This window comes from Amphiprion ocellaris, chromosome 6 (assembly GCF_022539595.1).
Source record: "Amphiprion ocellaris isolate individual 3 ecotype Okinawa chromosome 6, ASM2253959v1, whole genome shotgun sequence".
Classification (NCBI taxonomy): Eukaryota; Metazoa; Chordata; class Actinopteri; family Pomacentridae; genus Amphiprion; species Amphiprion ocellaris.
Genome location: NC_072771.1, coordinates 17,558,386 through 17,568,934, shown reverse-complemented (window position 1 = coordinate 17,568,934; position 10,549 = coordinate 17,558,386). Strand labels below are relative to the sequence as shown.

The 10,549-nt window shown below is 39.7% G+C and overlaps 1 protein-coding gene and 1 long non-coding RNA gene across 3 annotated transcripts in view; both read right to left on the bottom strand.

The window, feature by feature from the left end:
• Positions 1 to 2,667: 2,667 nt before the first annotated feature.
• LOC129349101 (uncharacterized) lies at positions 2,668 to 4,765 on the bottom strand. Of its 2 annotated transcripts, none has more exons than XR_008601962.1 (2): positions 2,949 to 4,765; positions 2,668 to 2,885 (listed from the first exon to the last, which is right to left on the bottom strand). It is a non-coding gene; the product is annotated as an uncharacterized LOC129349101 (long non-coding RNA). The 2 variants fall into 2 exon arrangements; XR_008601961.1 differs by having other exon boundaries at positions 2,668 to 2,844.
• A 3,717-nt stretch (positions 4,766 to 8,482) lies between these two features.
• The window catches only part of hmcn2 (hemicentin 2), a 50,776-nt gene continuing 48,709 nt past the window's right edge, over positions 8,483 to 10,549 (bottom strand). Inside the window, exons 79-81 of the mRNA XM_023293878.3 lie at positions 10,363 to 10,482; positions 10,148 to 10,274; positions 8,483 to 10,031 (exon numbers count right to left, since the gene is read on the bottom strand). Of these exons, the coding sequence (XP_023149646.2) occupies positions 9,653 to 10,031; positions 10,148 to 10,274; positions 10,363 to 10,482 (626 nt within the window). The 3' untranslated portion in view covers positions 8,483 to 9,652. The remainder of the gene's footprint in view (positions 10,032 to 10,147; positions 10,275 to 10,362; positions 10,483 to 10,549) is intronic.

Below are 10,549 nucleotides of genomic sequence, written 5' to 3'. Positions count from 1 at the left end.
CTCACCACACGGGTCAAGAAGGTTTCTGTCTCATTTCTACTCTGAAGCTCACCTTCTCCTGCTCAAACTGCTGACAAATGTTTCTGCTGCTCTAAAGTCTGCTCTCCAGAACTTCCTAAAAACTCTCAAAGTCTCTTCTGCTGCAGGTTGCTTTGTAGAACTGTTCCAGAAAACCTCACTAAACCGCATGGAGGGGCCTCAAGATAGTCGTCCAAATGAAACCATACAAAAACCAAACTCGTACAACCCAAACGCTAAAGTCTCCTGCAGCCTACCAGAGAACCTCTGAGAACAGAGAATTAGGACAGGAACTCTTACCTTCTGGACAACCAACGCTGGTTCTCAAACAAGAACACAGAATGTGTCTGACCAAAAACCTCTAAAGACTCACTACAGCCAAGATAAAGACACAACTCAGCTGCACCAAATCCACTAATCACTGCACACATTAGCACCATGTGCTAACTGTGGCTAAAGAACCACATTTACCAAGACAACTATCCAGTACAAAGCCCTAAAACACACCAAGAAACACATTAAAGATGATTTTACTGCTGGAAGCTGCAAGCCAACGCCTAAAGAAGAAACTAAAGCAACGGAGCCAAACCCAGTTCACTGGTGAAGAGAAACAGAGGAAATGTTTGTCTGCAGCTAAATAAAGCAGGAAGGCACTGAGCTGCTCAGGTGTTCCTGATAACACCAAGCAGCCACCTGGACAGCCAATAGGAACACAGCTTACTGGAAGTCCAGAGGGCTGGGTTAGTGAAGGAAATTTAGTTTAAAGTTGAGGCAGAAAGTTAAAGAAAGTTGAAAACCACTTTCTGATACCTGAAATCTCTGAGTTTTCACACAAAGAACGCCTGAACATGTCAAACTGGTTCCATAGTAGAACCATCATTGTAAAAACGTCATAGTATGGTGTGTTGCTCAAAAAACATTACGTCACGGCTGTCTAGGGTCGCCAAGGAGCAACACAAAAACAGGACAAACGCTGGTTTCCAGGGGGTTAGGAGGCTATTTATTTGAAAGTGTAAGTTTACAACAACACAACATGTGAGCAGAAAAATCACAGTCTGTCTTTAGTTCAGCTGAAAATATTAGTTTTTGTCTTTTTTATTGACCAAACTTTTCAGGACGTAGATGAAGAATAATTAAAGCTCTCATGTAGAAGTCCAACTTATTTTGGATCCTTGTGGAGAGTTTAATCTTAGAGTTTGAATATACCATCCGAAACATCCTTAAACGTAGACTAAAAGACGGTTTGGAAGGAAATTCCACCTAAAATCCTCCAATGTAGACCTAAAAGGTGAGTTTAATGGTATATTCCACCTGAAATTAACTACTGTTGACCTTGGAGGTTGGTCTGATGGTATATTCCACCCAACATCCATCCATCCATTATCTATACACCGCTTAATCCTCACTAGGGTTGCGGGGGGGCTGGAGCCTATCCCAGCTGACTCGGGTGAAGGCAGGGGACACCCTGGACAGGTCGCCAGTCTGTCGCAGGGCCACATACAAAGACAAACAATCACTCTCACATTCACACCTACGGGCAATTTAGAATAATCAATTAACCTCAGCATATTTTTGGACTGTGGGAGGAAGCCGGAGTACCCGGAGAAAACCCACGCATGCACAGGGAGAACATGCAAACTCCATGCAGAAAGATCCTGGGAAAGCCGGGACGCGAACCAGGGACCTTCTTGCTGCAAGGCGAAAGTGCTAACCACTACGCCATTGTGCAGCCCTCCACCCAACATTCTTGAACATAAACTTAAAAAGTTCGTTCAAAGGAATATTCCACCTAAAATCCTTCAATGTAGACCAAAAAATCTTGGTGTAAAGGAGTATTCCACCTTAAATGTAGACCTAAAGGATGGTTTGGAGTCATAATCTACTCTAAAATCTTCCAGTGTAGACCTAAAAGGTTGATCTGATGGTATATTCTACCCAACATCCTGGAACATTTACCTAAAAGGCTGGTTTAATGGTATATTCCCAGAAGAACCCTTGAACATCAGGCTTAATGGTATATTCCACCCAAAATACTTGTACATATACCAAGAAGTCAGTGTAAAGGAAATGTAGACCTAAAAGGATTGTTTAAAGTAATATTTAAATGATTATTTTCATTATTTAATAATCTGTTATCAGTCAGAACCCTGGCAAACTTATTTTCATCAGTTTTTTCAGTGGAGGTCACACATAAAGGAGCTCTTGGTTTTTCCCGGCGTTAGTGAGTCAAAAGCTGCTGTTTCAACACAGAACGTTCACATGCATCCACAAACCTCTCAGCACTCAAACACCCACAGACAAGAGGCCGGCTGGGCCGAGGCTCGGTGGCGTCCTCAGACCCACGAGTCGGGGAGTCGTTGAACTTGTTGGTCCGGTTTGAAGGCCTCCGTGTGGTCCAGTAGAAGTCCACGTAGTCGGTGTTGGCTTTGAACCGCAGCGACTGGCCACCATCAGGTGGACCGGCTCGTCCTCATAGGGCTCCTCCTGTAGCCTTGAGGGAACCACAGGAACATTCAGTAGCTGTTGGAGTTCTTCCTGTCAGGCTCGTGGTAGAACAGCTCTGAAGTATCTTGTACTTGTCTTATCTGGAAAAATCTAACAGCCTAAACTGTTAACAGCGGTGTAAAGAAGCAAACACACAGGCATAGATTAGGACTCAAACTAGATTTATTTTAGAAAACAAATCAGCTTAGAGGCATTTGTTCACACATGTGGCTGAATAGGAGGCTGTCCAATCAGATTTGAGGTCTTCACTCTGTAGGTTGTTTGTTTGGTGAGACTCTTGGACCTCCATCAGCTGACGTGGATGTTTGATGGTCTTCTTCTCTAGTGCAAGATGATTCATCCATGAATTCAGCAGCTACAGACTAAAATGAAGCTCATGCTGGCGTTATTGAATTCCTGTTCCAGATCAAATGTTCAGAGCTCACCTTGAATGCAGCCGTCTGCTGTCTGATAGTTTTTCTCATTGTAGTCTTCAATTAAGTCTTTTTCCTCATGTCAGGATGTGGTGAGACTCTTTCTCAGTCTCTGCAGACGTCCCTCATTGTGCATCTCCAGAGAAGAAACAGAAAAACTGGTCACTGCTTCAGCATCACAAACGCTCTCCAGCATTGAGAGTGTTTTAGGAATTCATTCATTGTGTTGTAAACTTTGAAGGAGCAGAAACTTTACAGCTGCCAAAGATACGAGCTCCAATTCTGGATGTTTTAGGAAATCAAGTTCATCAAATGAACACTTGATTATTGCTGACAACGCTCATTAAATTACTGAAGAAATCCAACATAAAAATCTGTAAACTCTGAGGCAGCTTTTGTTAAAGTTTGTCTATAATTCTATCATCATGTTCTGGAACCAGGACTCTGCAGAAGTTCCTTCAATCAGATACTTGTGTGTTTCTATTTAAGGCCTCAGGTTTGAACATACAGCAGAGGATTAGAAAGGAGTGATTTTAATATTTAAATCAGTCCAGTAAATGTTTGGAGTAAAAATGATTAAAATTTCGATTTGTGTCAAATATTGTAGCGTCTCACTTTAAATATCTCCAAATGAGTTCAGTGTATTTACATTTTATAGAGTATTTGATTTCTTAATCTCAATACCATAGGGTCTGACCCTAAATTTTATAATAATGATGTAAATTTAAATATTATTTTAGTGCAGAGTCATAAACTTTAATCAGCTAAACTTGCATAATAAATATCACTGCACAATCTTAACCTGAACATTCATATTACTGAGGTAAATTTACATAAATCATGATATTCTAGAGTCTTAACTGGAATATTTCTAACATTAATCTTTTTGTATTGTGCTGATAAACAACAATAACCCGACTTTCAGATAATATTTGTTGTCTGTGATTGTGAGACTAAATTACTCCACATTCTGGAACTGGACTGCATTTCCCAAAATGAAACATGGACAGAATTTAACACTCTTATATCCATGGCAACGCTAACGTTTCTGCTTCTTACCAAAGTTCACAACACAAGTAAAGATTTTAATGTAAAACTTCAAGGATGAATGCTAACCATAAGTATTCTGATCAATACTTCATGATCAATATCAGGACAGATGTTACAATTCCAGCTGTTGCATTAGACTGCAGTTATTCACAGAGAAATTAAAACATCACATTCCTCATAAAAACTAGATGGGACTTTTATTAAATAAAGTGTTGGTGAATAAACAGTGTAAAAAGTACAAAGCAGCTCCATTAAATCAGGAGATGTGAGACTTCCACAGCATGGATCACCATCTGCTGTGTTGATTCATAGCTGAATGTCAGAATGAACTGAGATAGAAAAGCTGCTTTGAGCTGCAACATTACGGTCTGACAATCCAACACCATCACAGTTTTCATCTGGTTGTTTTGCTCCAACATGCTGTGAAGTTCAGTTTTTACCTGAATTAATACAGAGATTCTATTTCCAACCAAGACTGGAATAAAAATTAGAATGTTATCAGGTTATTAATGCAACTAAATCCTTTCATATGGAAGGATTTACTTCTAAGTTCTAATTCAAGTTTCAGTTGGAGCACATTGCATTCACAAAGAAAAACAGCGATACCTTCATAGCAACATTTAATAAACCTAAAGCTTCCCTGTTGGCTCATTGGTGGAGTTTGTTACTGAGCATCTGAACCTTAAATCCAGTGAGACGACCATCTTCAGTCGAGGCCAGTCAGAGAACTTCAAGACCTTCCATCAGCTGGACCAGATGTCGCATCATCTCCCTCTGAATATCTGGATGACAGGAGAAAAGACAGAAATCAAACACAGATCACAGAAATACAATTTATTCACTTTCATCATTTTATAAAAGTAGCATGAACTTTATTAAAACTTGACAATATCAGTAATGAAAGTAAATGTTTTTATCTCATGTTGAAGCTAAATTTAAAGTCAATTTTAATGACAGTTTATCCTGAGAGGAGTGAGAATGGAGCTTTTCTTTCCTTTTTAGAATATTCCCTCAAAATATTCTGTTTATTATTGGCTTTAGAAGCATTTTTCTTTACTTATTTATTTTTAGATACCTCAGACTGATACACTTTGCTGGTTTGCAGATAATTTCATGTACAATGACAATAAAGATCTTCTATTATAACATATTTTGCTAAAACAAGAACTGCAAACCTTCTCAACCGTCTCTCAGGCTGCAAAATTCCAACTGCGACCAAGAATTATCTGATGTAGTTATTATTATAATCTTTACTGAACCAGCCCTTGAATTAATAAAAATCTGTATATGGATATGATTTTCTCTGATGGGACCACTATGGAAGCTGTAGTAACAATTAACTATCCTTGGAAGGGAAAGATTAGGTCTTCTTCAGGTGGATAAAAAAATGCTCTCCCTTTAAAAAAAAAAAAAAAAAATGCCTACAATAAAGTAAATCTCTTCTGCACTGCACACATACTCCACTTCTGTATAACTCTGGATGTCAGAGTAAAGGCAGACAGATCCACCGATCAGCCACAACATTCTGACCACTGACAGCTGAAGAGAACAACATCCATCATCTTGTTCTAATGCAACGTTCTGCTGGGAAACCTTGACGTTCATGTGGATGTTTGACATGTACCACCACCTAAACACTGCAGGACAAACAACCCCCTGGTCTCCATGGCAACAGCAGTCCTTGATGCCAGCTGCCTCCCTCAGCAGGACAAAATAAAACTGTTCAGGAGTGGTCTGAGGAACACGACAGAGCTAAGCTGTTCACCTGGGTTCCACACTCCCCACATCCAGATCTGATGGAGCATCTGTGGGATGGTCCAGGATCAGCCTGGTCTAGGTAGGACCCACCCTGCAACCCACGGCATCCACAGAATCCACAGGACATCCCCAGAGGTTCTGATGAACCACTGGGTCAGAGGAGTTTTAGCAGCATAAAGGGACCAACACAGTATTAGTCAGGTGGTCAGAATGTTATACTGTTATATTGTCATGCTGATTATATGATCAGTAAATGTTACCATCAATTATAACGTCCACATTGATCAGGAAAAAAAAACAACTATCAGTTCATTCAGAAACTGTGGGGTTAAACCTAAAAACACAGACCTCAACAGCAGTTTGTTTCAAAGCAGAACACCAGCCGGTTTTCACTAAAGAAGCTTTCAGAGCAACAATTAAATGACAGTTTTGTTCTCATTAAGTTCAGAGTCAGCCAAAATAATGTCCACACGTCAGGAAAAGAAAAACTTTTATAAATATTCCATTTGTATAAGTACTTCTACACATATAGATTCCTCTTTCTAAGTTTGATCAAATCACGACAACTCTGTGTCCTGTTGTACGATGTTTTCCCAACAGATGGCGCTACCCTCATGAATGGAGCATCAACAAGTGACGTCTACAACACAACAGAAATGTCTGGAAGCCAGTGGCCACCACTTTGAGCACCTCTTGTAATTGTAGAGGCCAAACATAACTTTTATTAATCTCGTGATGTCTGAATAAATTTGGTATTGAAATATTTATGCAAGTTTTTCTTTTCCTGATGTGTGTAAACATTATTTTGGCTGACTCTGTATAATGGGTTTCTGACAGGTCACCGGGCAACACCTGTTTATAATAATGACAAACATACCTGCATTCTGCAGGAGTGATTTTCCTCATGTGCAGGTAAAGATGTGTGAGGAGCTTAGAGATGACAGGAGCAGGAGTCATTCTCACTAATTCAGCTTCCACCTAGAAACAGAAAGACCACAAACAAACACACTCTCAAACGTTCAACCTCAGCCTCAAAATATCTGTTTAGGAAGTGCTGTGTTTCTAAATTCTGCTGAAAGCATTGACAGACATTCTCTTACAAGGTTGTGTAAAAAGCAGCCTGTCCTCTGAGCTACTGAGAAATCTTCCTGAACAAAGTTTCTACATGTAAATCAGCTCAACAAAAACTAAAGCCTCAGTCAGAGATAACAGGTATCGCATATTATAAACAACTTTCTTTGTTAACTCAGACTTTCTGCTTCAACCTCACATAAAAAGGGGAGTTTAACTTATCAGGTGACTGAAAATGAACGGCTTGTGCAGTTCTAGATCCAAAAGTAGGATGTTTCAACTCATGTTTTACTACAAATACATGCAGTAATAAATAAATGCAATGGCTGGTTGTTAGTTTATTCACTATTAATGTCACTTTATATACTGGATTGAACTTGAGCAGTGGAAAAGAGAAGGAATTTAATGAAATTATGGAGATTCAGAGAGGTAATATTGCGCAATGTTAAGCGCGGTTTAATTCAAACCAGCTCAATGTTAAACTTCAGTGCAGCTCAACGGGTTTCCGTTAACCTTAAAGTAAAATAACTTTTTTAAAAGCTAAAATACACAGCAGAGAAATACAGGTTGAGAAGGTCATTCTAACAATGAGGACAGCTGTGGCAGCAACTAACACAGGTGTTCAGCGGTAAGTTAGCCACCTGTGTTAATTAGCCCGCTAGCTAACTTAGCCGCTTAGCTAGCTAACGCGTCCGGACCAACTGCTCAAACACGACAAAACACAACTCTTCACAAGTCGCTGACTTAATGTACAACAAAATAACGCTACAGGTTAGAAGTATTTATCTTCTTACCGTGTTTTACTCCAAAAACAAGATCAACAGCAGCCAGAGATGCTACCAGACGTGCAGACCATACATACACAGAGACTAGATACGCTAGCGCGCTGTCTTCTATATTATCTATGGTCTGACCAATCACTGCTCTCTGGCTCCGCCCTCTGAGAATCATGTCGTTTGGCTCCACACTTGCTGATGACCACTTCCGGTCTCAGAAAATGAAAAAACGGACCTTTTTTCGTTTCTGTCTGTTACTGATTTTACTTTCTTGTTATTCTAAATATAAAACAAAAATCAAAGCATTTTTTAAAAAAAATCGTATATCCCTTTTTGATCATGAAAAGGAAAAACCTTGTATTTCAATTAGAATTTTTGTATTTTAAAACGAAAATCAAATAACCACTCGTTTTTTGTTTTTCAATAACCGTTTCAGAACGGAAAATCCAATAACCAGATCCGTACACGGACCCTAAAGATGATTATTTTGATTATTTGATAATTGTACTGTCATCTAGTCCAATGACAGGTAATGACTTGTACCTAAAACAACATGCAAAACAGACGTAGGAACTAAACATTTTATATTTTTCCTCATAATGACTTCAGATGAATAAGACAGAAGTCAGACTGAGATCACCATCAAGAACTCTGTCACTGTTGGATATATGGCTAGTGATTATTTTTAGGTTTACTGAAGGTTTGAGTCAAAGCAAGCTCAGGTAGAAGTGATCTAAAAAACATATTGGCGTCTTCTGAGGTAAAGTGAGGGGAGGGCAGGAATGGCTTGTGCTCCCATCAATGTTTGCAGGTAGTAAAATGTTAATCTTTATTAACATTTACGACATGATTCACAAAGGAACAGGTGGTATGGTAATAAGACACACAAAAAAAGTTTTGTCCATTTTATTTTGACAAATATTTGACACTCATTTACAGCAACAGGGACATAATTGTTTAATTAACAAGAGTAGGGTGAACCTTTCATTTTAGAGCTCCCTCCTTGTGTTTTGTTCATTGATGGCACTTATTTAATTTCTGAACACCAACTATGGATGTCAACATGAAAATTCTAAAGAAAAGTGTTGTGTATAGCTTCATGAATGCAGGTAAGATATTTGCTACACTACCGAACGTGCAGTCCAGCTCTTTGGTTTGTTTTTGGTAATAACTTCCTGTTTTCTTTGGAACACCAGCACCAATCACATCGTTGAAATGGCATCAACTCAAAACACTCAAGTACATTCAGAATAGCACCTTTACACCATATGTGACAAAAAATGTTATACGAGTTAAAAAAAAAAACACAAGATAGATCAAACACTGTTGCTAGACAGCTGCTGTTACACTGTGCCATTACAATGATAGTAGGTCTTTATTAACGCAAACCCTCTGTGACAGGAGGTTGTTTGAACCAGTGATGTGTTCAAGTGACTGTAATAAATTAAAATAATAGGGGAGGACAGTGTACACTATTATAGCTGTGAAAGGGTTTACATTAGGTATGTATTTCCAAAGTGTGGGTTGTGAACATATTTTAAATGAGAACAAGTCTGTCCCAAAATTAGGTATTCAACATGTAAAACTAACATACAAAATGATAGAAAAATGTCATAGTTCCTAATGGACACTAAATAACTTCAGTGCTTGGTTGACATACTTTTTTGTATTCTGCATTTTCAGAGATGAACTAAAAAGATGCACTCTTGGCATTTTCCTCAAATGGGCCATTTGGTAAATAATTGAGCAAAATACTTTGTTCATCCAGCTTGTTTGTCAGTTCAGATGTCCTCAGTACAGGATGTTCTGCTCTGTAATCAATTCAAAAGATCCAGCTGAAGGCAATATTTCATAAGAATCAAGGCCTTTTCTCTCACAAGACTTTTTCACTGTGACGTTTCAGTCTTCATAAAACCCTATCAACCACGTCCACCTTATCTTGCATGTTAGAGTTTCTTTGCATAGCCTAATGGGTGCAAGGCACAGGATATTGGCAAATTGCCTTGTGGGTGAGAGGCATCCAACAGCCACTGGGAGTCATCTGTAAAGCAGCACAGAGGATCAGTAGGGGTAGGATGAGATGGAGATGTAGATGATGAAGATGCTCTGGTAGGTAATCCGGCCCTGCAGGGATATAGTAGTGGCCTGCACCTTGAGCCGCACCAGTCCTGGTCTGTCCAGGACTCTTAGGGTGAAGATGATCCCCCTACCTGCCTCATCTCTAATGCCAAATACCCGGCCCATCACACCCGCCTCTGATTGTTGCTCAAGTATCGTAAAAGATGTACGCTCTTGCAGGATGCCTGATTCTGAGAAGGCGGACAGTCGTACCACATTGTGATTGGCTGGGATGCCGGAGGGAAGAGTGAGCAGCTTGTACTGCAGCAGCAGAGGGGAGCCTCCAGAGGCACAGTCCAGAGAGCAGGGTCTATAGCAGGTCCTGCAGAAGTCAGCAGGAAAGAGAATACATGTCACTGACACATTAGCATAAAAATATCTTGCAGCTACACTGACTGCCTACGTATGAAAACTTATTGTTTATTGTTGGCTATTTACCCAGGGCTTCCTCCACTCTGGTAGGATGCAGGGCAGGGTGTGTCCAGACATTGGTATCCCCCCCGGGTATTAAAACACATCTGATTGTGTCCACACTGGATGCCTTGTTCTATACACTCATCAATGTCTAATGGTAGAGAAAAGGGAGAAGAACAGCTGTAAAAATGTCAGTGATGGTGAAAGTTTTGTTAAAAACAGTTTAAGGAGACACTTACCTTTACAGCTTCTGCCGTTGGGTAGGAGCTTGTATCCTGAGGGACACAGGCACTGGAAGCTGCCAATGGTATTCCGACACTCATGTTGGCAGGGCTTCCTGACCAAGCACTCATCCACGTCTGCACAGAAAATAATGCAAAGAAGTAAGATTCAAGAGTCTGACAAACTAATATAATATAGACTTCA